Source organism: Carlito syrichta, unplaced genomic scaffold (genome assembly GCF_000164805.1).
Source record: "Carlito syrichta isolate Samal-C Ts95f unplaced genomic scaffold, Tarsius_syrichta-2.0.1 Scaffold298871, whole genome shotgun sequence".
NCBI classification, from domain to species: Eukaryota; Metazoa; Chordata; class Mammalia; order Primates; family Tarsiidae; genus Carlito; species Carlito syrichta.
In genome coordinates, this window is record NW_007242967.1 from 724,401 (window position 1) to 751,634 (window position 27,234).

The 27,234-nt window shown below is 45.8% G+C and overlaps 1 protein-coding gene across 3 annotated transcripts in view; it reads right to left on the minus strand.

Moving 5' to 3' along the window:
* Positions 1-27,234, minus strand: part of AGAP1 (ArfGAP with GTPase domain, ankyrin repeat and PH domain 1) — a 423,994-nt gene that overhangs the window by 381,793 nt on the left and 14,967 nt on the right. The window contains exons 1-3 of one of the 3 annotated variants that reach the window (XM_008054710.1): positions 9,384-9,438; positions 1,542-1,629; positions 808-819 (exon numbers count right to left, since the gene is read on the minus strand). In XM_008054710.1, the coding sequence (XP_008052901.1) occupies positions 808-817 (10 nt within the window). In that variant the 5' untranslated portion in view covers positions 818-819; positions 1,542-1,629; positions 9,384-9,438. Of the gene's footprint in view, positions 1-807; positions 820-1,541; positions 1,630-9,383; positions 9,443-27,234 lie in introns of those variants that run through there. The other 2 variants (XM_021710731.1, XM_021710732.1) reach the window with 2 other exon arrangements.

The following is a 27,234-nucleotide window of genomic DNA, read 5'->3' on the forward strand; positions in this document are numbered from 1 at the left end:
TCCCCAAATCATGCAATTTTCTAGCGCCTATATATATTTCCCATCGAATAGGCAAACTTTTTCTTACTTGACTCCCACATACAAGCCTCCATTTTAATTTTTTTTTTTTTGAGTTGGAGTCTCACTCAGTCGCCCAGACTGGAGTGCAGTGGCCGCTCTTGGCCACCGCAGCCTCGCCTGCTGGGCTCTGGCGATCCTTCCACCTCAGCCTTCCGAGTAGCTAGAATTACAGGAATGCGCTACCACGCCCGGCTGATTTTTTGATTTATTGTGGAGATGAGGTCTTGCTGCCCAGGCGGGTCTCGAACCCGCGGGCTCAGGCAATCCACTCACCTCAGCCTCCCCAAAGCACGGGATTACAGGCTGAGCCACCGAGTTTGGCTCATTTTAACTTCTAATATTCCCAAACCGTCAATTCAACACGGGCAACCAAAAAAGTAGACCTTCCCCTGATGCAACCCTATGAGGTATTCAAGACATGACTACAAAACTAAAAAGTGGCAGAGCCACAAGCAAAGCCCACACAAAATTCTATACTTTTCTCAACAGTTCCACAGTATCCAGGACAAGCGTTAAATGCTAGAACACGTGTTACAGGAAACAGGTGAAGCTACTTAGGACTACTGCTAAAAGACAGCTAAGGGACAAAACAGGGTGAAATGTTTAACTTAAAAAAAAGAGAAAATTAAAAAAAAAATAGGATGATACACAGAACAAGGAGGGAAGGGAACGCTACAGTACAAAGTTGTGCCTCTCCTCTCTCTCCAAAACAAGACAAGCGCTGCCATGAAGAAAATGTATAGTTACCTGCATCCATATCTGCAAAGAATGGAACAGCCAGTAAGAAAAAGAAGGAACCAGAAATTCAGTGTCTCAGAGTTGGATTTAAAACGGTTACATGGAGAGAAAATATAATTTAGAACACTGCTTGTGAACAACACCTTGATTAGGGGACGTGGGAGCTAAATGGCTTCCTACCATTATCATCATAATTTTACTTAAAGCAAAAAAATAAAATATGAATATGTTAACTAAAGAAGCAAATGCCCAATGGCAAAAAAAAACTTATTCTCATGCAAAATGATTATTAAATGTTTATAATACAATATAAGGGGGGAAACATACTCAAAATACGGTGGTGGTAACCTGAAAGCCTCATCTCAAAAAGCTCTTATCTGTGACTAAGTAGCATTACATACACATTAGGTATAAAATTCAATATCCAGATCAGAGAAATGTCCAACCAATATTTAAAGGAGTAACAATGGATTAAAAAGGACAATGGATTAAAGGACATTTGAAAGGTCTGAACTATTAGATACATTTCACGGTTCTGCTCTATTATTCCAAATGCCAAAGGCAGTGTGATGGGTTTGCTAAAAATATTATAAAAGAAATAATATGCTACAGGATTTTTACTGCTTAGTATGTTTTATTACTTTCTTGACATGTGATACATCAATGTAATGATTTAGTATATGTTAAAGAAAAAATTTCAAAACTAAATTCTTAAGCTTGCAACTGCCTGCCCAACAGCATACCTTCGGGAGACTCCTCCTGGACGTAGGTGCCTGTCAGGTACCGATGCACCAGGGCAGACTTGCCGCTGGCCAAATTACCCACAATTCCCTGAAACAAACAAAAAAAACCAGACAACCGTTAAGGATAATTAAATCACTCTATTTAGCATTTTACAAATAGAAAGAGGTCAAAATATACAGTAGTCCTAAACACAAACATAACCAAGCATTAGCTAGATGGCCAAGAATGAGCTCATTAAATAGTTCGGTTGGCACAAAAGGGAGTCCAACACCCTCAATTAACATCTCACGTTCTCACCAGCCTCGACAGCTGCAAGGGCATCAACAATGTTGGTATAAACGCTGAGTTTGGCATTCCTCCAGAAAACAAGTGTGCTGTTTACAGCAGGACTGTGTTCACTGAGTCAGCCCGCCAACATGCACTGTGTGCCCTCTACAGCCTGAGAAAGGCAGGAGGTGAGATGGCATACAATGGCGGCACTGTGCCATGTGGAGATGGTGACCATAACTGGCTGTGTCGCATCATGAGAGGATGAGGCTGAGGTAGATTTGGGGGCAGGGCTAGTGGAGCAGAATAGGGAGGTCTAGGGAGGACTGGGGGTAGGAAGCGAAGCAGGGACCACACAGATGAGGGGGACAGTAAGCCTGCCTCTCAGAAACACAGGATCCACAATGGCACCATTGAGGAAAAGAAGGCAGAGCTAGACTGGTAGGAGAGGTGGCAGAGGTATTGGTTTGTACTGGATTAGGAGTCAAGGAGACTTAAGGGTTGCTGTTCTAAGCAGCAGCCTGGCAGCCAATGCTGATCCTGCAGGCACTTCTTCAGAAGAAGTGTCCCTGTTAACACAGTGGAGACACCTGTTCTCCAGGTCAGCTGTCTTGTAGGAAGCCTCCCCTTCACCTGTGCTTGGGATCCCCCACCCCCTCTGCCTTCTCTGGGGAGCTGCTCATAAAAAAAAAAAATCTCCTTTCCCTGTAGTTTCACCTTTTTCTTCAACTTCCCCACCCCCTGAGCGTTGCTATCTGCATTTAAGCACGATCAATTCTTTTAATTTTTTCCCCCTGATAGAGAAGGGTCTCACTGTCATGCAGGCTGGAGTGCATGGCTCACTGTAGGCTTGAACTCCTGGCCTGACGTGATCCTTCTGCCTCAGCCTCTTGAGCAGCTGGGACTACAGGCACATGTGCCAACATACACAACTAATTTTGTGCTTTTTGTAAAGAGGGGATCTCGCTATATTGCCCAGGTTGATCTTGAACTCCTGGCTTCAAGAGTCCTCCCACTTGACTCTCCCAAAGTGCTGGGATTACAGCTGTGAGCCACTGAGCCTGGCCCAAATCAATTCTTGAATAAAAATCACAAGAAACCCAACCCTGGACACAGGTCTCCGACAGAGTTGTCCCCTTCTTGCTGGAGAGCCAGGGATTGCAGGTCCCCTTATTCTTGGTCCCACTTTCTGACCTCCCTCTGCCTCCACCAAAACCATCTGCCGTTCTGACCCTATAGCTACAAAGAAGCTGCCCACAAGGCCACCCACGACTTCTATTTCTAAAACCACTAGCTTTTCTTGCTCCTGGCCTATCCTCATCACCAGAAGCTATTGTCCAGATTCTCTCCCGTCCATCTCCCACCTGGGCTTGCTTCTCTAACTGCCCCCCAGCCTCATGGGCTCTTCCTTTATCCACCCCAACATGCTGAGCTCTCCAGGGCTCCTTCCCTCATCTCCAGCTGATCCTAAATTCCAGTGGTCCCACGTGAGCCTGTCCACATCCAACCTTCTATCAATAAGCTACTGATTCCCAAATCACATTCTCCAGCTGTCCCCACCGCAGCTGCAAGTCCTCCCAGAACTAAACCAGTTCTGCATCTACACCTGAATATGATCTACATCAGTACTCACACCACATGTCCACACTTCACCTTTCCCCAATCTATTCATCAGCCTCTATGGCCATTCCCACCCAATCTTTCAAACCAGAAACCTGGAAGCCATCCCTGACTGCCACCAATCAGATGTCACAGAATCCCTTCAATTCTGAGTACCTTGGCTGTCACTACTGGTGTCTGCTGGATCATGGGAACTATCTCTGCGTTGGCTCCCTGCCTGTGAGTGCCCCCTCTTCACCCCAAGAACACCAGAGAGATTCTTGGAAGATGACAATGAGAAAATGGTACTCCCTCATAGCACAACCCTGGAAAGACACCTACTGCCTGGAGGTCAAAGTCCAAATGTTTTAGGAATCAAGTATCTCCCTCCAAACTCTCACCCCCCATGTTGTTGTGGGCAGGTCTGTGGACCTACCACACTAACACTTTACTCTTTCTCTCACATGGGTACCTTGCCCTCTTCCCCTGATGAGAGTTTCACTTTCTCTTCAGATTTCCTTGCTTCTTCCTGCACATCCAAAAGGCCTGCACTAGGTAATGCTCTTGGCTCTATCTCCGACCACGCTGAGGTCTCTAAAGACCAAGCTCTGTGTCTCTGGATTCGGGCAAGGACATCAATTCTGAATCCGTACACCTGTCACAGCCTGTGGCCCCAACAAAGTACCTGGTAAATACAGTATGACTGGGTGATGGATGGGAGGAGGGATAGGAGAAAGGATAAACAGATGAAAGCAAAGTAAGAGACAGGAGGGAAGAAGGAAGGCTGATTAAGTAAATGATAACACCACTAACTAGAAGAATAAACATAGAAGAGAACAGATTTGGCAGAGACTCTAAGTGAATTATAGACCACCCTTATCGGCTATCTGGACGATGGCACATCGACCCAAAAGTCCTCCTTCCACCTAGTCCTGACACTCTCATTCTCCACTCAGTGGCCACAGTGACCTTTTAAAATCCCACGACCTGTACTGTCCTCTCGAGCCACAGTTCTAACCCAATAGCCTCTCTGTCTCTCATCTTGATTTACCTTCTATAAACAAGTGACCATACCTCATCCTAATAGGCCTTGCTGTCTCCAGATAAACAGAACTTTCCACGTCAATGACCACCCAAAATCTACTCCTTCTCATGGATCAGTAGTCAGTTCAGATGTCACCTCCTCTGAGAAGCCTTCTGAGATGGTCTGAATGTTTGTGTCCCCCCTCCCTCCAAATTTATATACTGAATCCCCAACCTCAAGGTATTAGGAGATGGGGCCTTTAGGAGGTGACTAGGTCACAGGAGTGGATTCGTGTCCTTATAAAGAGACCCGAGAAAGACCCCTCATCTCCTCCACCATATGAGGACACAGTAAGAAGACACAATCTACAAACCATAAGATAGGTCCTCTCTACACACCAAGTCTGCCAGTGCCTTGATCTTGAATTTCCAGTCCCCAGAACTGTGAGCAATAAATGTCTGTTGTTTATAAGTTGCTCAGTTTTTGGCATTTTGTTACAGCAGCTAAACAGACTAGGGCGCCTTCCTACTGTCACAGCCTCAGCTGGGTACCTCTTCCCAAAGCTCCCCCGGTCCTCTGCTCACAAAGCCACATTACAAGGTAACATATTATTTTAGAAACATCAGTGTGGGGGTCTGACTCTCTGATGCTGACAAGTCCTCAAGGACAGGGGCTGTGTCTTATTCATCTTGCTGTGTCCCAGAGTAGCACCCAGCCCAAAACAGATGACAACACTAGTGAGAGTGAATGAATGAATGAATAAATAAATGCCTCTAATGCTAGTGAGTATGGGGAATGAGATGCTTTAATAGTATGGCACAGAGTCAGGTTCAGAGTCAGGCTAGGTGGACAGATCCTAAATAAAGCTGTCTCTCCTCCTGATTTGACTTATGTCTTTTTTTACCTTGGGCCTCCATAATCTGAGAATTTCTACCTACTAATTATTCTTTTGCTCAAGGGCACCTGCTGTTTGTCAGCTTCACGCTGAGAAAATCCAAAACAGTATGCCACAGAATTAAATTTTTAATTAAGATTAGAGTTTCTCTTTCCTGAGGAAAAAAAATGTTCAAAAATCAAACACTGTTCAGTCTGTGCTCTCTCTGCATACATATTCCTCCCTTCTTCCATGTAAAAGGTGGACAAAGATTTACCCCTTAGAAGGTCAGTATCAGTCAGTCTTGGGAGTAGCTGGGGAGGGGTTTGATTTGCCTTGAACAGACATCTCAGACCATCTTCTTTTTGCATATTATGGACATTATCTTAATTTGAAACACTGGTGGAGCCCCACAGCTGATGGTGAGGGGGAAATAAAATGAAGGTCCAAATGCCCTTGCAACTGTGATGCTCCACTGGTCAGATTGTAAGAACTGCCGTGGGATGTGAACCAAGAGGGAAAGAATCAACCCCAGGTGGGACAAGGGGCATCATGGAGAGAAATAAGATGTCCTGAAAATGACAGAACTATGACCTGTCATTTAGGTGGGACGAGGACGCCACCATCCATTCGGCATCATCTGTGCAGAGCCATGAACTGTGAAGGCCCCGCGCCCGGCCCTTCCTATCACAAGATGAAAGAGAACATGGTGTCTTTTTAAAGCCATTTCTTCAGTCCCCATACATTACCACTTACCTGTTACACTTGAGGTTAGCTGAAAAGGAAATCAAGGCTTTCAGTGAAAATCCCATTTGGGAGTCCAATAAAAACACACACAGGATGTGAGGAGCTGGGGAATGAGGGCCCTTCCAGAGGCAAAATGTCCAAGGTCTATTTACACTTTCCACCAAAACAGAAGCATCAAACATGTGTTGCCAGGCGCACACCTGCAGCCGCTAGCACTGACCTATGTGGCACCCAAAACAACTGGTCATCGACGATCTGACCACAATGCAACTTCAGAAAACATAAGGCATGGCACTACCACTCTTGAAAAGAAAGCGAACATTGATTTTTTTTTCTCTGATGGATTCCAAAAGATTTATTGCAAAATGTAACATAAAGAGGTCATTGGAGGCTTGCCATAACATCATGTCATTGCTGTATTTGTGAAGCAGGGGCAGGGGTTCCTGAGGCACTGACCTCAAGGGCCACCTGTCCTGGGGATGCTACATGAGGAGGGGAAACAATTGCAGTCCTGTGGGCATTGGAGGCTGCCTTCCAGAACAAAAGAGCACTTTCTTCAGACCCTGAGCACTCTTCGGCACACAAGGGATCTGCTGAGGGCACCCATGAAGGCCAGTCGCCTGATGATGCCACAACAGGAGGGCGCCTGGACTAGAACAGAGCAGGTGGTCCTGCTGGGGTCTCGCCAATCCACACACAGGTCAGGAATGGGCCCCTTCTAATAAATGTAGAACCATTAGCATTTACTTGTCCATGATGGAGTCAACCCCTTCATGAATTCAAGCAAGCCATTAAGATAGTCATGATTTTAGACAGAATAAGAGCCCATGCTGGGTTTTGTTTTGTTTTTTGAGTTGGGGTCTCGCTCTGTTGCCCAAGCTGGAGTGCAGTGGCACTATCACGGCTCTACGAAGCCTTGACCTCCTGAGTTCAGGCAAGCCTCCTGCCTTAACCTTCCAAGTAGCTGGGACTACATGCATGTGCCACCATGACCAGCTAATTTTTAAAAATTTTTTTGTGGAAACAAGGTCTTGCTATGTTGCTCAGGCTGATCTCGAACTCCTTGGCTCAAGCAATCCACCCACCTCAGCCTCCCAAAGAGCTGGAATTACAGGCTTGAGTCACTGTGCCCACCCTATGCTGCTCTTTAACATAACTGCCCCCTATACTCCCAGGCAGATATCCTAGAAAACTACATGCTTTTGAAATTTGAGCAAAGAATAAGATTTTGGCAGTAGGTATCCTCAATGACAGGCTGTTAGGATCACATGGACCCACTTAGAACCTACAACACCTTGAACAGCCAAAACTAAGAGGGATCAATAATCGATGGTCACAGTCAGTCTGTAATACTGGCAACAATGTGACTGCCAGTCCCACATGGCTGTTTCAATTCAAATGAACTAAACTCAAATAAAAACCTAAAATTCGGCTACTCAGTCACACTGGCCACATTTTAGTCACTTAACAGCTGCATGGGACCAGCAGCTACCACATTGAGACCCAGGAAGTTTCCACTGTTGAGAAAGTTCTATTGGACAGTGTGAGGTAGAAGCACCGACTCCAGGTTCAAATCCCATCTCCACCACTTAATCAATGTGGCTCCTTAGGCAAGTTCTTAATAGCCCTGAGCCTCAGTTTTCTCACCTGTGAAATGGGGATAATAATAGTACCTACCCTTTCCATGGGGTGGTTGTCAGGATTAAACATGATAATGTATTAAACATGTAAAGCACTTAGAACATGCCCCACACAGAGTCAGCACTTTATAAACACTGTCACCATCAGCAAAGCACTATTTGTATCGTTTCCCACCAATCGCAGAATGGCACTTTGGTTGTCTTGATAGGGAGTAACTGAAACTGGAAAATCTTTTTGAGAAACTCCTGGTGACAACATGGCCACCCTCGCGTCATTCATTTGACAGGTATTTCCTGAGTGTCTTCTACAGGATTAAGACCGTGCCAGTACAGCCATGACAAGGCGCACAAAGGACAGAAAGAGGTGGCTGTTTCCAGGCTGGTCTTGCGGAACCCCAGGCTTCTGAAACCGCCCCTGAGACTGACAGACACTTTGTCTCCCATGAGGAAAGAAACCGTTGGCAGGCGTTGCAGAGAAAGGTCAGCAATCTGGAGGAAGGAACATGGGGAAACAGGAAAGAGATGGGCCCAGCTGAAGACACCAGCAGTGATGGAGGGGCTGGAGTATATCGGACACTGACAAAGAGCAGGCACAGCGAACACAGCCTGCCCATCTCAGGGCGCCTGCCACTCACTGTCCTAAGTTTAAAAATATGGATTTCTCCTGGTGACAAAAGGCATATACACTCTCTTCAAAGCTCTGAAAGTGTTTTGTTGCTCTATCTCCTCCTCTCCAATGTGAGAAACGTGAAGGGCCCTGTCCCCCGACCCCTGTCCCATCCCCTAAGCACCCACTGAGGTTTGGAACCAGTGGGAAAGAAGAGTCCACAGGTCTCTGGGGGTCTGGCTGGGTGACTGGGGAGGCAGGCTGGTCCTCTGACAGAAATGCAGGGGGCAGAGGTGCTGAGACTGAGCAGGCCATGTTTCATCAGTAGTTGCTGAACAACAAGAGCTCATCTACCTTTCTTTCCTGGTCAGAATCCATCGCTTGACAAATTAGAAAATATACATATACACACACATATATAGACATGTATACATATGTACACACACATACACAAATGCCACATATCTCATGACAAAGAACATCATTATTTAATAGTTAGATATGTCCCTTCCTCCCATCCTCAGGTGGCAGGGTATATAGTAGAGAGGGGCTCAAAGGAAAGGTTGTAGTAGACCACTTTTTACATATGCCAATTTTAAGCTTTTAATAATCTCACTGAAAGGGTAAAGTTGATAATACAAAGACAAAGCTTTTAATTTTATGCCAATACTTTGTAATAGGGTAAACAGACATATTTAAAACATGATGAACACCAAAGTTTGATGGCTTATTGCAGAAACCCTCCATGACATCCTGCAAAAGACAAATAAACCCCTGTGGGTTGGGGGGGTACTATAAGAGATGGTGATGGCTCCTACTCTGCACACACAACACCACTCCAGCTAGGTGGCTGTTGTGGCCACTGGAGATGCACTCAGGGCTCCAGCCCTGAACTACCAGCTACTCCTGGCCCTTTCCAGGGAAAAACCCAGAGCCATGCTTCACCTATGGGCCCCAGCAGATGCCAGGCAGCCTGGGAATGCGGGCTTGGTACACACACAGGGTCACATCTGCCTCTTGCAGAGCACTTCCCCTTTCCTACAGGTGAGGAATGACAACGACCCAGGCCACAAGACCACTCACCACTTTGAGCTCCGGGACAGACCGACTCAACGTCCATTCCTGGCTGTTCACAAAGGCATCTGAAAAAGAGAAGAACAAAAACAAAGTCAGGCTCCATGGTTCAGTGAAGGGCCTCGCCTGAATGTCCCCAACACACCACTTTTCACATGGGAAGGACAGCAAAGATGGTGGGGACCAGCATCTCTTCCACCCCAGAGAGGTCATGATCTGCCCAAGTTCACTTGGCTCAGAGAGATGCCAGCTGCGCCTTCTGACTCCAAGTCTATCTGTAACAACGCTCTGTCCAGCGACTTTGACAGTCACCAAAAACCTAACTTCTAATTTTTCACTGCTCAAGCCACAGGTCTTCCTACTGTCCACTGCTATTTTCAGGCCCTCCTGACTGTGCCTGCTCACAAGTGCGGAGATGTTTAAGGATGGATCTGGCTTTCCCAGAAGACACCCTGTTACAGGACAGTCAGCCAATATTTTTTTTAAACTAAAATAGTTACTTTTCCAAAATATCACAAAAAAGGTATTAGAGGATGATGACTGAATTGTGAAAATCTAAACCATCACAATACAAGCAACTCTGTAGGGTTTAAAAGACTTAATGATAGAGTTTTGATTCTCACAAAAATATTAAACACTGAAGATCCAGCCAGGATGGTTTAAGACGTAACAGAAAGATGAGGGTCCCCAGGCACTGTAGGGCCATCTGCAGAGTCCAGTTCTGTGCTGTAGGGTACGTGCCCCCTACCCTGATAAGCACACTTAGGACAGTCTCCCTAGGTCAGCCGTCTCACAGTTTACCCACCCAATACTGATGGCCCAAATGACCCTGACTTTACTCACAACCTGATTTTCCACACACCTCCACATGCCATGTCTTATCATAAATGAGACCCTACAGTAACAGCCGTGATCTGCCCTGATGACCCACTGCAGCTCTGTCAACACAGGCAGCATGGGCTGGTACAGAGAGAGGTAGCAGACCCTATTGAGGGTAAATATGTCTCTTTCCAAATGCAATTCACTTTCTATACATTTTCCTCAAACACTGAAACTCGTTCACTCTATGTTATGATCAAGAAGTGAAGTGAAGCCGGGCCAGTGGCTCAGCCTGTAATCCCACACCTTGGGAGGCTGAGGTGAGTGGATTGCCTAAGCCCACGGGTTCGAGACCCACCTCGGCAACTTGGTGAGACCTCATCTCTACAATAAATCAAAAAAATTAGTCAGCTGTAGTTGCAGCTACTTGGAAGGCTGAGGCGGAAGGATCACCAGAGCCCAGCAGGTCGAGGCTGCGGTGGCTGGGAGCAGCCACTGCACTCCAGTCTGGGTGACAGAGTGAAACTCCAACTCATAAAAAAAGAAGTGAAGTGATTCACACAACGTCCATTAAGTCAAGAAAAACAATCACTTTCAAATAGACGCATGATACTCAAATCCAACAGATACAGGAATGGAAGAAAACGGCCTAACTGTAAGTTCCACCCAGGTATAGTGTAAGGACAAGAACCATGTTTGGAGGAAGCCAGGCACGCTGAGAGAACACAATCCACAGGGACACACAATGAGGTGGGTGCCTACGCAGCAAACAAGATGCCACAGACCCTGCAATGACAGAGTCAAGGGTCTCCAGATGCTGAGGAGGTGGAATGCCCCATCAGAGAACGATCCCCTGCTCCAGGAAAGGGTGGCTGATTGATCAGGAGGAGATGGGTTGACCCTAAGCTACACAGCTGATGCATAAATCTCTAATCTTGAAACGTCAGTTGAAAGCAGGTAGGGATTGGTGTTCAAGCAGCAGAGGTGCTGGACTTTGGGGGGCATGAAACGCCTGTCCAACTGGCAGAGTGGGTGGGCAGAAAAGTCCATATGCAGGCACTCAGAAGGAAAGATCAAGAGCCATGAGGAAGACACGTGGGAGGCAGTACCCTCAAAGACTTCCAATCATGCCCTTCTACTGAAGCAGATACATTGGGGGCTAAATACTGGGGGTGCAAGTTACCTGAACACTCACTCTTTGGCCAACCATACACTACCCTAACATGCCACAGTTAAAACATCCCCTGTGAACAGATAACCTGTGGGTCTGACATCCAGGAGGTGCTCAGTCAATAAAACCAATATTGTTTCCTAGCAACATTAGTGAACAGCATTACCCAATAAGTTGCAAAACACTAACTTTCTTTCATCAACTGTTCTCTCAGGAAAATGGAAATGTGGCCTTATAGGATCTGTGGAGTGATCCCAATGGTCCAGGAAAGACGACAGGTAGGTAAATGACTATGACCCTCCCAAATGCATGTACTGATAGTGTCCAGCTTCTCAGAAAGCCACCCTGCTTCTGCACTTTTAACAAACCCTAACCCTGGTTAAATAAATTTGGACATATCCATACAACAGAACACTTTCCTCAGTAACTGAGGCCTCAACGTACTGAAGTGGAACTATCCCCAAGATCCCCAAGCTATTATCAAGTGATGACAGCAAGGAGCAATGGAGAGTCATACAGGATCCTAACACATGCTTTTTAAGAAAAGTGTATGGTGGGGGTTGTGTAAAATGCCCACATGCTTGGCAAGGCTGAGAATATTTCTAGTAAGATTAAAAAGTTGGCAGTTCCTGATTTAGGGTGAGAAACTAGGTATTAGAATGACAAAGGTGACTAGACAACTTTCCTTCCATTGTTACATTTTAGTACCCTTAAGATTTCTACCATTTGGCATGTAAGAAATTAAATAATGGCATTTTAAAAATGAACTTTAATAGCAAAACAAAGAGGGAAAAGTATGAATTAAAATGAGCTCAATTCATTAATGCACTGCTGATTTTAAATGCATACACCATAAGATTAAGTTTCCAATGACAAATATTAAATATTCATTATAAATTAAGCAGGGTTTTGTTAAACAAAGATGCATGATTATATAAACATTAGAACAATGTGTGGCATCTTTTTACTTGCAAATAAAGTCTCACTTGAACAGAATATATATATGTTTATGGCAACTAGATTAATAAATGCTTGACTTAACTAGCCAAGAAAAACCCCTTCATCTTCCATAAAAAAAAAAACATTTATTTTAAAAACTTTCATCACCACCATCACTGCCCAGTTGCAAGGCTAAATGAAAAATAACAGTGGATCTAACGAAAGACTGACATACCAGAAGAGTTCTTTATCCCCCTCCCCTGTGGGGACCCACCAGTGGGTTGGACACTATGCTAATCTGGAAGAGTTCACCTTGCAGAGAGTGGGGTAGAGATGGGCAGGGTGGGGTCCAGGCCAGCTGCCCTTATTCTGAGTTCCATGGTACAGCAACAATGGAAGGATAAACATGCTTCAGGGGAACACATCCAGGTGTGTGTGTGTATGTAAGTATGTGAATGCTCAATGCATGTGTGTGCGCATGCATGTGTGTTTCTGGACCAGCCAGAATCAAAAGTCACAGAAGATGTACCTGATTTTCAGAAGTGTTTCCCTTGTGTTTTATGACTGAACTTGATGCTACAAATCATCACTTCCTGAGAGCGTACCATGTGCCAGGCTTGCTGAACAGTAACAGCTTAGTGGGGTAGGTTCTCGCCATTGCCCTCAGATGGTGTGGGCTGGACAGGGTAGGTCACCTGGGAAAGGTCCACCAGCAATGACAGATTCTAAATTCCTCCACTTTAAGGTATGCTTGTCTCAGACTCTTGGCAAAGCTGGCAACAAGTGAGCATCAGCTAGGACTCTGGAAGTCAGAACCGTGGAATCTGCATTTTTAACATGCTCCCCATAGAATTTGTGTGTCCACACTTTATTACTTATATCTTTAAGTTTTTAAAATTTGTGAAGTGGATGTTGCAAATGTAAAACTCCAACAGCAGGGATTGCGCAGGAAATGTGAAAAGGGAATACAAAGTTATCATAAGCAGAAAGTGCTGTAGCTACTGAGGTCAAAGACTGTGGCCCCTGAACCTAGGCCACAGACTTGAGCCCTGCTTCTCTCACATGGCCCTATGCATCCCAAGATTCATGGACTCACAGCCAAGGGAGACTAAGAGGAAGCAGAGTGAAATCGGTGTGAGGAATGGGGAGTCAGGAGTGATGGGTCTGACAGTGACCTTGGGTAACTCTCCTGGTTTCTCAATTTCCTCACCATAAAATAGAAGTACAAGGGGGGACCCAAAGAGATTGGAATTATATTTGGAGAGCAGGCCCCTTGTAGAACAGGTTTCCCTCACTAGGTAAATGTTCTAGGAACCCATCAGCATCACTGTACAGCCAGCATTGTTGTGAGAGGCTGCATTCAGCTTCGGTGAATTTTTTTTTAGATTATTTCATTGCGTTTGCCCATTTGATTTACAAACACATCTGCTCACACCATGCTGAGTATTCAGCAATTTTTGACCCCAAATGGCATGACCCCCATGCCCTACCCTCCCTATTCACCCCATATCATCTGAGTGACTTTTTTTTGGTTTCCCCAGATGAAAAAGTCCTCAAAGGGAAACGTTTTGTGGATGTAGAAGAGGTGAAACAAAAAACGGCAGAAGCACTAAAATGCATCAGAACTGATGAGCTTAGAAACTGTTCTGAGCAATGGAAAAAGCACCTTGATAGGTGCATCAAATGGAGAATACTTTGAAGGTGACTAAAGTTTTAAAATGTAAGAATAAATACAATTTGTTATAAATAAATTCTAGGTTTTTCTGCCCCCCCCCCCATATTTCTCCCCTAAGGATACCGTGATGTTCTAAGGAGATGGGGTGGCCTGGTGCTCAGCAAAGGTCCCAACCATTCACAGTGTAAGCATAAGCAGTACTGCCTCTGGGGGTGTGATTAAAGAACAAGGCTTCAGATGTTCCATTTCCTGGGTGCTGCACTTGTGAAGAGGACGCTACCTGCCCAGAGACATGGACACAGGCTCCCTGAACTCACTGCTGTGCTGTAACCACAGAGCAGCCCAAAGTGACACATGACCTGACAAGTCCTGATCAAGCAATCACACCACAGCTATTGAAAATCATAGTACAAAGTGACCCATTAACTCCAAAAGGAGTGAAACGCAAGCTAAAATGTATGGTTGCAGTTATTTTCACCATAGGCCAATTTATGTTACATCAAACCACATGGAATTCCCATTCTGAAGGTCAAAAGTGGTTGAGTAGCAGCAATTTCATATGGTTCAACCTATAGCATATAAGCATTCATGAAAAAAGTCATCCATGTGGTAGGACTACTAACATGTATCAGAAACTCTGCAGAGTCGAAAATAATCCTGGAAATGCCTCCAGTGAGCCTTTCTTAGCATTCTGTCTCAGCAAAACACCACAGAACCAAAGGAACAGAGCCAGAGGACTACGATAAAAGAAACCTTTCAGAGGACTTGTGCCGAGATGATGAAGCCTTACCTCCACAATGCCCACCACCCAGGCTGTAGAAACCTGGCTATCAAAGGACCAGGGAGGGCCAGCTCCTTCTAATTAGGCTCCTGGCTTTGCTGCATCCTTTCTCTGAGCCTCAGAACCTACCACTAAAATCTCCCCAGCATTCTTCATTAGATAAAGGACTCACGATGCCATCATCACTGTATTAAATCAACCACCTGATGGGATGCAGTGGCTCACATCTGTAATCCTAGCACTTTGGGAGGCTAAGGTGGGAGGATAGCTTGAGCCTAGGAGTTCGAGACCAGCTGGGGCAACAAACTGAGATCTCATCTCTACAAAAAACATTTTTAAAAATTTAATTTAAAAAAAAAACAACATCATTTGGCTGAGGGGCTCTCTCCCCAGCAGGACGATGGACTCTCATTTCCTCTTCCAAATTGTCACCCCAAAAGTACAGTGTGCAGCTGCAATTAGAACAACTTTCTGACTCTTGCAGCACCCCCATCCCCCAATCCTATTTGGGCTCCAGTGACCACAAATACACATTCCAGACAAAACTAGGAAATTATACACAAGGGTAAAAAAGGAATCTGAAATTGCAGGTGAAATTTTAAAAACAACATATTATCTCAGGGATTGAGACATTTCTCTGAAAACCTTAAATTTCACAATGATTTTTTTTTTAAACTATTCTTTTTAGTACTAGAAAAATGAAGGAGCATTTATTTTTGGTTTCAAGCATTCATAAAGTCTTCAAACACAAAACAAAACAATAGAAGAAAGCAAGCCCATCCACACAGAGGCAGCAGTCAGATCAGTCCTGTACTGAGGGAGGGAGTGCATGTCCTTAACAGAATAAAGAAATCCACTTCAACACAGCAGGAAAAGAGCAATGTTTTTTCGGTGGAGGACTTTAAGTTCACTGGTAAGATTTTCAATGACATGATTTAATTTCTTTTTTCTTTTCTTTCTTTTTTGAGTCAGAGTATTATTCTGTTGCCCAAGCTGGAATGCAGCAGCACGCTCACAGCCACCACAGCCTCGACCTGCAGGGCTCAGGCGATTCTTCCACCTTAGCCTCCCAAATAGCTAGGACTACAGGTGTGTGCCAGCATGCCCAGCTAATTTTTTGATTTATTGTAGAGATGATGGCTGGCCGAGCTGCCAGGCTGGTCTCGATCCCCTGGGCTCAGGCAATCCTCTCGCCTCCACCTTCCAAAGTGTTGGGATTACAGGCATGAGCCACTGCGCCTAGTGTGATTTAATTTCTTATTAGAAAATCCTTGGAATCTCTATAATACATTAAATAAAGCATAAATCTCTGGGACATCAGATTCATTCCACATTCATTTTCTAATTAGTCATTATTTATTCTCTGAAAGTTCAGGTTGCTTTTCAATGGCCTCAAGGATCCACAAACAAGATGTTTCCCTACCCCCACATCCCCTCACAGTATCCCTTCTGACCCTAGCACTCACAAGGCCCTCTCAGTGCAGGGTGACAAACGCCAAGCCACCCACATGCCACCATGCTCACCCATGGAGACACAACCATGCCATGTCCTGCAATCTCAAGTCTCTTTCCCCGGCTCCCTGATGTAATTCAGAATCCTCCACAGCAGCCAGCATTAGCTGGGTCTTTCTCTTCTTCCCCAAGGAAATCTCAAGGCAAAACGCTGCCAGACCAGAGGGGCTCTAGAGAATTTGCAAGCTTTTAACTTCTTAGAGAATGTGGGGTTCTTTTTCACTATATTTTCTTCAAAAGCTTCATAACACCCTTTGCTCAAGAACCAAGGTTTTCCTGAGAACACCCTTGTCCTGTGGGTGTGTAAAGAGTAGCTTAAAGTATTCATGTCTGAGAGAAGTCAAGGGTGTGAGGATTTGAGAGTGAGGATGAAAAGGAAAAAAAATCCCTTTTACTTATATTATTTTTTGTTGAGATACTCTCATTCTGTCACCCAGACTGGAGTACAGAGGCACGACCATGGCTCACAGCAGCCTCGACCTCCTGGACTCAGGCAATTCTTCCACCTCAGCCTCCCCAGGAGCTGGGACTACAGGTGCACACCACCATACCTGGCTCATTTTTTATTTTGTAGAAATGAGGTCTCCCTTTGTTGCTTAGGCTGGTCTCAAACTCCTAGCCTCAAGCTATTCTCCTGCTTTGGCCTCCCAAAGTACTGAGATTATAGGCATGAGCCACAGGCTGGGTGTACCTCTCCTTAAAATGTGAAAACAGAGGTCTACTCACAGCCTTGATGGGGGAAAAGCAACCTCAACATTCTCGTGCTGCTCTGATATTTGTATGTTCTCCATATCCTTCAAAAGGTCTGTGCTGCTTCAGAATATTTAACTCATAAATAATAACTTGATATTCCTGAAACCTGTGCCCTAATTCCATCCAATTTTCATCTCATTGTTATAAAACCAAAGACATAATGGGGTTTTGTCACAAATATCTTCCTGGGCAGGTTTTAGATGCACATGTCACATGACCTTGGAGTCCCAGTTTGTTCACCAACACACAGAACATAGGCGTTTTCACAGAACATAGGGGGTGGGGAAGATATTCAACCCCAAGCTCCAGACAGGGGCCGTTTCCCAGCACTGGGGTCCTCAGAAGAACCACTCTTGAGCTGCCTCTGAAATACTTTTTCTGGCCCTCTTGTCACTTTTGGCAATGCCTCAAGGTTCCCTTGTTTCACCAGGGTCTTACTTCCAGCTTTAATTCCTGAGCCTTGACAGCTTGGTAGAGAGTGTAGGCACCCCAGTGTAGGATGCTGGAGAAAATATAGTCTTTAGAAGCCCTGTCAGCTGCCTGAAGTCCAGGGACAAAGGATGACTTGAATGCTTCCAGTACCACCACTTCCTAACCACTTACAAATTTGCATTTTTAAATAATGTTAACCCTCTTGAGGGAGGAATGCAATCTGGATGTGGTTGTTCACTTTTTGGAGGCCATTTCATGGTTTTACAAAGTAAATTTCAGTCACGAAACACTCAAGAGGTTTTACAAAGAGGGAAAGGGTGTCTGGGGTTCCCAGTTAGCCAGTAGGAATTCAAAGGTATCACAAAACGTTGGGGAAAAGCAGCATATTCAATTTTAAATATTGTAAGCTACAATTTTATGAAGAGTCAGTCTCATTTACCCTGTTAAACTGAGCACCCCATCCCTGTCACCCAAAACCTTCTCAATCTTCTTATAAACATATCACATGTTTTACACCAAGACAGAGCCAAAACAAAGGCACTGCTTACGTGAACCGGATGCCTCCCCAGACCAGGACCACAGACCAGCCATAGGAGACGGTCTTCACTCTTCTCTCTGCTCTCCAGAAAGCTGCCTTCAGGAGCTGATAAAAACCACTACAGGATTTTAATTTTTTTAATCTTATTATCATTTTACTTCATTTTTGGATAAAAGGTCCTGGTGGGTTACCCAGGCTGGAGTGCAGTGGTGCAATCATGGCTCACTGCAGGCTCAAACTCCTGAGATCAAGCGATACTCTCGCCTCAGCCTTATGAGTAGGTGGGACTACAAGTGCGTGCCACCATGCCTGACTAATTTTTTTTTTTTAAAGAGATGTGGTCTCAAATTCTGGCCTCAAGTAATCCTCCTGCCTCAGCCGCCTGAAGAGCTGAGATTATAGGTATGAGCCACTGTGTCTGATCCCCACCACGGATGCAGGACAGTTGTCAATCTACACTCCATGAGAATTTATTATTGAGACTTTGAGTAACTGAGTTTCTGTATGACATGGGAAGAGTAACAAGAATTTTAATGTTGTGATAGGTGTGATTAACAACTATCAAACAATTGAGCTATAATAACACGAACCTGAGAAAATGACTGTGAAAACACACTGAGCCCCACCATGAGAATGTCAGTTGTCATGGCCAAGGACAGACAGTCTCCTGCCAGGGGTTCCTGGCACCTCCAAGAAGCAGCAGAACATTGCCACTTTAGATCAAAGCCAGAAACCTACATTTTATATGACGTAACATTTTAAACACATCTTAAAAGAGTCCTTCAAAACATTTTAACAGCTAAAATGAAACTGTGGAGTCCTTGAAAATGAAAATGTTAAAATAAGGAAATTTTATGAAAAGGTATGGGTCAGAAATTGCAAGAGAAAATAGAATGTATAGGTTAAATTCCCAGCCACTTTTTCTGAGATGTAAAAGCAGACAGTCCCATTTGTCTTCCTGAAGTTTGAGTGAAGATACATACTAAAAGGTAATTTCTACCATGCAGCTTAGAGGCTGGTGGTATGCAAGAGCCACTTTTAAGTTAAGATAAAGCTGAAATACACACAAAAATTGTCCCTGGTTAGCATAAATACTGAGGGAAATAGGAAAGAAGATACTGACAATTTATATGCTGAATTCCTGTTAGTCCTGTACTGGGTATAATTAGGCCTGACAGCTTTCATTCCATAAAGAATTATAAACACAGTCAGTAATATTTTGTAATTCATGGTGAAATTAATGTTTATAATAAGGGATGGCTTGCTAATAAATGAAAATAAACCCAGAGGATTACTACAGGAAGAGCAATCAGAATTAACTCGTTCCCTGCTTACCGCCCTGAATTTTGTCCAAAACAGTAGATTAAGAAATTGGGGTCGGGCTCGGTGGCTCAGCCTATAATCCCAGCACTTTGGGAGGCCGAGGTGAGAGGATTTCCTGAGCCCACAGGTTCGAGACCCACCTGGGCAACTCGACGAGACCTCATCTCTACAATAAATTAAAAATTAGCCGGGCGTGGTAGCGCGTGCCTGTCGTTCCAGCTACTTGGAAGGCTGAGGCCGAAGGATCGCCGGAGTACAACAGGTTGAGGCTGCGGGGGCCGGGAGCAGCCATTGCACTCCAGTCTGGGCGACAGAGTAAGACTCCAACTCATTAAAAAAAAAAAAAAGAAAAGAAATTGGAGTTGGGTTTGGTGGCTCAGCCTGTAATCCCAGCGCTTTGGGAGGCTGAGGTGAGTGGACTGCCTGAGCCCGCGGGTTTGAGACCTGCCTGGGCAACTTGGTGAGACCTCATCTCTACAATAAATCAAAAAAATTAGCCGGACATGGTAGCGCGTGCCTGTAGTTCCAGCTACTTGGAAGGCTGAGGCGAAGGATTGCCGGAGCCCAGCAGGTCGAGGCTGTGGTGGCTGGGAACAGCCAGTGTACTCCAATCTGGGTGACAGAGTGAGACTCCAACTAAAAAAAAAAAGTTGGTAGGGGTGGTATGTGAGGGAGAGGTGGAGGGAGTGTCCCTAGGGCCCAAGGTGGATCATCCCAGGCACAAGAGTGACAGGCATAGAAAACCCACTAGGTAGGCATTCACCACTGCCATCCATCACCTACAGAAGCATCACCTCATCTGGAAATGCAAGGAGGCATGGGGTAGGCATGAGCCACCATGCATCGGTTCAACCACCAATGTGGCTGAACTACTTGTGAAGGCTTTGCATGAGGACTGATTAACTAAACACGAGGCAGTTAATAAGCAAATCAACACTTCTCTGTCTCGCTGTGGCAATATTGATTCAAATCCACACTCTGCACGGGACCTGGGCAACTTTCTGCAAGTCACTTAGTCTCATGGCACCTCAATCTCTTCAACTATGAAATGGGAGGGCTACATTTGGTCCCTTCCAGTGCTCACATCTAGAATCTATTCTTCTTAATAAGAACATATTTCCATGCAAACCCAAAGGCAGTTGATGCCTGGGGCAGTCCCAGTTTCTCTCAGGTTAGTGGGCTGGTGTCAACCAACGGCCTTGGCTAAAATAACCCTTGACTCAAATGTAGATAGTTATCTTTATAGGGTGAGGACAGGGCTCATTTTGAGAGGTAGCATGAATAATTTTTCTCCCACTAATATGTCTGCAGCACATGTACAGGAAATGGGCAGTGATTTAATGGTGCCACTACCAATTTTGTGACTGTGTTACATGATTAAAACAAATACTGTCCATTAGGTTGTAATATCCAGCAAATCCAATCAGCCTCCCAGGAGAAGGTCTCTGTTGAGCCAGCTGACAAAGACATACCTCTCCTCCCCAAGGGCTTGGTCTGTGGCCTCACATGATACCATGACCCAGGCTGGGAAGTACAGAAGCTGAGATGCCCACCCCATCCTTCACACTGCAATGTCTACTGTGCACTCCATGGCCTCATGTGACTCTTGCCTCCCCACACATCCCCCTGCCCATCACTGGTGTTCTGGGTCTGAAGCCATGGCTTAAAAATTAGAAAATAGGCTGGGCGCAGTAGCTTACACCTAAAATCTCAGCACTTTGGGAGGCCGAGGAAGGAGCACTGCTTGAGTCCAGGAGTTCGAGACCAACCTAAGCAACACAGCAAGACCCCGTCTCCACAGAGTGTAGTGGATATATGCCTGTAGTCCCAGCTACTCGGGAGGCTGAGGCAAAAGGATTGCCTGAGCCCAGGAGGTTGAGGCTGCAGTGAGCTGTGATCGTGCCATTGCACTCTAGCCTGGTTGACAGAGTGAGACCCCGCCTCAAAAAAAAAAAGATACAAGCTTTAAATAAATTAAAATGCATATGTATATGTGTATATATATTCCTCAACTATGGGGACTTGCTCAGTATCTCTCAGCCACCATCCAACATCCTTTTACAACCATTCAGGTTAAACCAGGTTAAAATGGGAAGAGATCAAAGTTCTGCAAGATCCTGGTGCTTACTTAACCTCTTGTCATTTGCTCACCAAGTCTTAGGCGTGTTTGCTTTCTAATCATACACAACCTCTCAGGAGGGGAGAAGAGTGTGCCCTGCATACACGGAGTAAGGCATGCAGTGTCAGCAGGACTCCTCCCCAAGAGCCGCCACAGGTGCATGGGCAAGACAGAGAAGAACAAACATCCCAGGAAAAGAAGATGTCAGGAGGCCCCTCATCTTCTTATTCCTTAGTCTTTATGTCACTGAACTTAAAGTAAATGGATGACTAGCTACACAGCTACCAGAATCAGATGGTAATTTCGGTTACTTTTTATAAGATATTCATGATACACTTAGTAAAATTTGCAGACATTCAAGCTGTCATGTTTTCAAATGGGAGAGTCATTAACTACCAAGTGCTGGGGATCAACTCACAGGACCTTCACTTATGTCAGACAAATCAAGTTTATTTCTGGAAGAAAGATGATTTTCTGGGTGTAAATAAAAACAAATTAAAATCCATCCTCCTCAGTTAACTCTTCTATTAAATTTCTACATCTTCCTATTGAATGGCAAGTACTACTGCTTCTAATGCTCTTTGGGATTTTTTGTTTTGCTTCCTTTTGTTTTTTGAGTCAGAGGTCTTACTCTGTCACCCAGGCTCAGTGCAGTGGCACGATCACAGCTTACCTCCTCAGCCTAGGCCATGTGGGCTCAGGCAATTCTCTTACCTCAGCCTCCCAAGTAGCTGGAACTACAGGCATGAGCCAACACACTCAGTTAACTTTTTTATTTTTGTAGAGATGAGGTCTCACTATGCTGCCCAGGCTGGTCTTGAGCTCCTGGGCTCAAGAGACCCTCCTACTTCAGCTTACCAGAGGGCTAGGATTACAGGCATAAGCCATTACACCTATCCTAATGCTCTTTTAATGAGAGCTTTCAGCAATGCCTTCACATAAGCATGGTGGGCACGGGACCCTGTCCCTCCCTCCAGGGCTAAAGCCCTCAGTGATTGGCTGCCAGGAGTGTTGGTGACTGATTGTTCTAAGCTGAGTCCCCCTCCCTCCCAGGGACTGCCCTTGGATGAGGAGTGGTGCGGCCCAAGGATACGACCCCTGGATACAGACTACATCCAATCACTGAGTACTATGGGCATAAAGGCCTGACCCTCTGGCCCGATCAGGGACAGCTCTGAGAGCTATCCCAGGCTCTTGAGCCCCTTCCCCACCACCTCAGGGTCCCTAAACCCTTGCTGGAGACCACACTGCAGCCCAGAACCGTCCAGTCCCAGTCCTGACAGCTGAGCTAGCCCCATAGATGGGGAGCTCAAGAGCACGCCTCAGGAAATGTCATGCATGCTATTCTCTTTCAAGAGTGACAGTCTCTTTCTAGGTTGCTTCGAGCACAGCTGACCTCCCGCATGACCTCACCCAGTGGTAACTACTGCATGGCAACAGCAGAGCCCCTAGCAGGAAGGCTCCCAGACCATGCAGCCCACACCGGTGAGCATCTGAATCTGACACTCCAAAGGCCACGCCAGGTCTCAAGTCACTGGCTGGCAGGTGATAGTCTCGCTCCCACGCACAGCACCCTGCCAACTCCACTGGTGCAATCGCACACAGCAGTGGAAACTTCACCTGCTGCCTCTTTCATTCACTCAGAGTCTCTGGAACCGGCACTGTGCCACATACCAGTGAGATATCTGTAATCAACACACCCTGATCCCTGCCCGCGAGAAGCATCAGTCCAGAGGATGATACCAACAAGTCCGCAGCGAGATGTGACTATCGATTGTGACAAACGCTATGCAGGAGGAATCATGACAGACAGAGGGAAGGAATGAGTGGGAGAGGCTGATGGGGGGCATGTGTTAGTCAGGGGGTTTCTCTAAAGTGCTGACCTTTAAAAGCTGGGCTCTTGGGGGAGTGGGAGAGAGGAGATGAAGGCCAGCGGGCAGCGGGGGACAGTGCTGAGACTTAGGCATAATAGGACAGCCCAGGACAGCAACTGAAAAGGGTAGGGGAGGGAAACCAGGAAGAAGTAAAATCTAATGCTTAGATTAGGGTACAGAGTTTGAGATTTATTATAATGGCAGTGAAGTCACCTGGTAGCTTTTAAGAGTTGGAAGGAGGTGACACGAATCACCTTCAGGCAGGCAAAGAGGCTCCTTCTGCTCTGAGACAGAGAAGACATGATGTAGACCTGGGTGGTGGGGGTATGGAAGGAAAGAGGCAGACAGTACAGATACACTGGGGGGCTACAGGGGGCACTTCCAGAACCACAGGTACCACCTGCTGAAGGAGAAGGCCCAGTGGAACTGCGGGACAGAAGAAAGGTGGGGACCACACCATAGGAGCAGGTGAAGGGATACCGGGTGCACCTACACAGGATTATTGGCACCTACATGCAATGACCCCTGGAAACACAAGGCCAGGTCAGGGAGCCCCTTCGATTTTGGCTTTGGATACATAAAATATCTACAAAACCTTCTTAGACAGATATTCAGATATGTATACACACTTGAGGGTCTGAATTTATTTGGTTTATTTGATTTACATGCTCTGGAGAAAGTTTCATGACTTTTGGTAACTCGCTCTATGTAACAACTAGATAATGAATGAGCAACCAGAGAATGAGCTACCGTGATGGTGCTTATTTTTTTGAAAGGTTTCAAATGCTATACACCAAATGTTTGTTTCTACCGGGAAATGTAATTTTGTGCCCCTGCCTTACCTCCAAGTAGTTCCCTTGCTTGGCTGTCACTGGCCATTGTCCCTAAGCTTATCCCTATCCAATGCTTCATCCTAGTAAGTGAACAGGGGCAGGGCAGGGGTGAAAGGGTCAGCATGGCGCAGGCCACATTCGGGAGAAGGAAGGGTTGGGAGATGCAGGTCTCCACAAGGGCCCCTCAGCGCTCTCCACATGGAATCTCCTGCAGATGCGGGAAAGCTCACGAAAACAGGTGACGATGCACTGAGTCTTCCTTTGGTGTCCACTGTTCACCACTTGTCGACATGTCACCTTGCTGTGATCACAACCATAAATGATCATTATCATCCAATCATTTTAGACCTGGCATTGTTATGTGGAGGTGGAGGGAAATTGAAGCCAGTCACAGAATGGCTGGTGCCCCGACAAAATGTTGGCACATCTCAAATGACTGTCTTTACTTAAGTTGGGGTCTTTAGCAGATTTTTAAGATGTATTAAATTTACTTTTGCTTATTGCATAGAGATGAGTAACAATTCTCACCTCTGAAAGTAAGGAATTGGCAACCACAGGCCTTTAAAAAGATGGCCCTTTCTCCCACTTGATGAACAGTGATGGCATCCATTGCCAGGGAGTGCTGGCCTTTCCCTAGATAAGACAGCCCTGTAGTCAGGCATACGGCCCTAAGTGCATGTGCCAACAGGGAGGAAGGCACCCAGCACCCAGTATGCTAAAGCTGGGGTGTCTCAGAATGGGCCAAGGCCTCAGGATTAAGGGTGGCAGACTCCTCCTTGGGCCTTGCCCCAGCCAAGAGAACAGAATCCAGAGGAGGGGATAGAATCTTCTTGCCTACAAACCCCCACACCCCAGCACTCCTGGCACACTAATCTGAGTGTTCTGAGATCCTAGGCTCACAGCCTAATTGGAGAAAACCTGGTGGTGAGCGACTTCCAAGAAGGCTCCTGGCATATCTAAAATAGCAGCCACGAATTCATGCCAAACCCTCAGGCCAGACCCAAAGTATTTATACGGCTAGATTTAGAACTCTGAAAATAAAACCATTGATCTCGACTTCTCGAAACCAATACTACAACCAGACTGGAGAAAAAATAAATCACTAAGAACACAATGGCTTCACCTAAAAATTCTTCACCCAAAGAGCAACAAAAATTCAAGACCAAATGCACCCACACCAAGCAAGCAGGAGTCTATCAACAGTCAGGAAGCCCACACCTCTCCAGAAGCACTCAGCAAAAGCACTGAGAGCCCAGGAGCACTGGCTGCCCGGTCAGGTACAGCTCCTGGGACAGAAGCTCTGCTAACGATGTCCAGACTTAACAACCATACTCACTTGGATTCTGCATGCAATGTGGTTCTGAGGCTTAGGAAGCTAGGAGCAAACCACACTCTCCTCTTTGGCCATCACTTATTCTAAACTAGAGGCTGTGTCTAAATGTTTCAAATGCACAGTGTCAAATGCTCCGATGTGGGTTCTGCCTCTGGAACAGAGTTGTACCTGAAGAGCCAAGCCTGCAGGGAGCATGCTGGGAGGAGATCCCTCCTGCACCTGCCCACCAGGCTGCAGCCCCCCAGCCCCAGGAGCAACTCTCCTCCAGTCCTGCTGCGTTCACCTTTAAAGGGTAGAGTGCAAAGGGTCAGAGTCTCTCACAGCTCAACATTCCAGGCTTGCTTGTTTTAGAAATGTGTGCCCAAGTCCTCTGAGTAGTAAAAGTGAAACCACTGGATTGGCCCCAAGCCTGGGGTAGGAAGTGAGCCTTCACTGCCCAAGGAAGACAGAAAGGACCCATTGGTGACCGAGAGAAGAGATACAGTATGGCATGAAAACCCATAAAGAGGGAGACCCAGGGGTTTAGAGCTCCCAGTTACCCTTATATGTGCTATGACATCATTTTGTTGTTCATGCAACAATGAGATAAATTTCCCAATAGCCCAGGGGAAAAAACAAGAAACACAAGAAGTGTTTGTAGAAATACTGTAAATGCCACTAAAGGTCCTCAAGTGCTCAACAAAGCAAAGAATCACCAAGGAAGAAGATGCAAGATACCAGCCCCTTACCACCCAGATGCTCTCCTGGCACGGGCATCAGCCTTGTCAGCCCAGGCTCCACAGGTGACAGTCAACACATGCACACATGTGCACATGCACACACATGCAGGGAAGTTTACCAGCACTGTAGCTCTAGAGTGAACATCTCAACTGACTGGAAATGTGGCAGATATTTCATTACTCGGGCTTAGAGGAGAGAAAAGTAGGGTTATGGAAGACTCTTACGGCAGCCTGCCAACTTGAGGTTCAACAGAAACTGCCTGCCTGAAATGACAATGAAAGGAAAAAAAGGAGTTGAGAAACACACTTAAAACCTTCAGAACCTGTAGAGGACAGGACAACAGTCACCATGCCATCCCATCTCCCTCTAGCTTACGAATGCACCACTATTTTCCTGCACAAGTTGTTCTGCCTACTTCTCTCTCTCTGTGGTCCAAATGTGTTATGTTCTGTGGCTCTAACCACAGAATCCCTGCTCATCAACGAAGGGCTGGATATTGCATGGCAATTCCAAGGGCCTATGAAGGGCAGCAGACTCACACCAGGTCCGTCCAATGGGCTACACAGTGATGTGTGGACATAGCAACCTCATTTTTACATCACTCTTGCTCTAACTCCCAAGCACCCAGGACTATCAATGTCAGGGAATGAACAGAGTGTCTGTGGGATAGGCAGGGTTGGGGTCATTTCCTAAGGGAAGTACAGGAGCCTGCTTTAAAAGCAGGAGCCCTAAAGTTCCTGGCTGACCAGGTGGCGGCCTTGGCCTGACGTCTTAATCTCTCTACAAATATTGAGCTCTATGCAGATAACCAATTAATCTTATTGATCTATGGGACAATCATCTACTGCACAGGTTTGTTGCTGGAATCACAGCAGGAAAGTATGCAAAAGGCTTCCAATACTGCCTGGCCCGATAAATGTCACACAGGTGTAGCAGCTGTTGCAATTTCATTATTGAGACACTGCAAGAAAATCAGTCTAAAAATAGGCACAACCAGCGCTATTCCTCCAATAGCACAGTTTGGCACTGAGAGGCAGG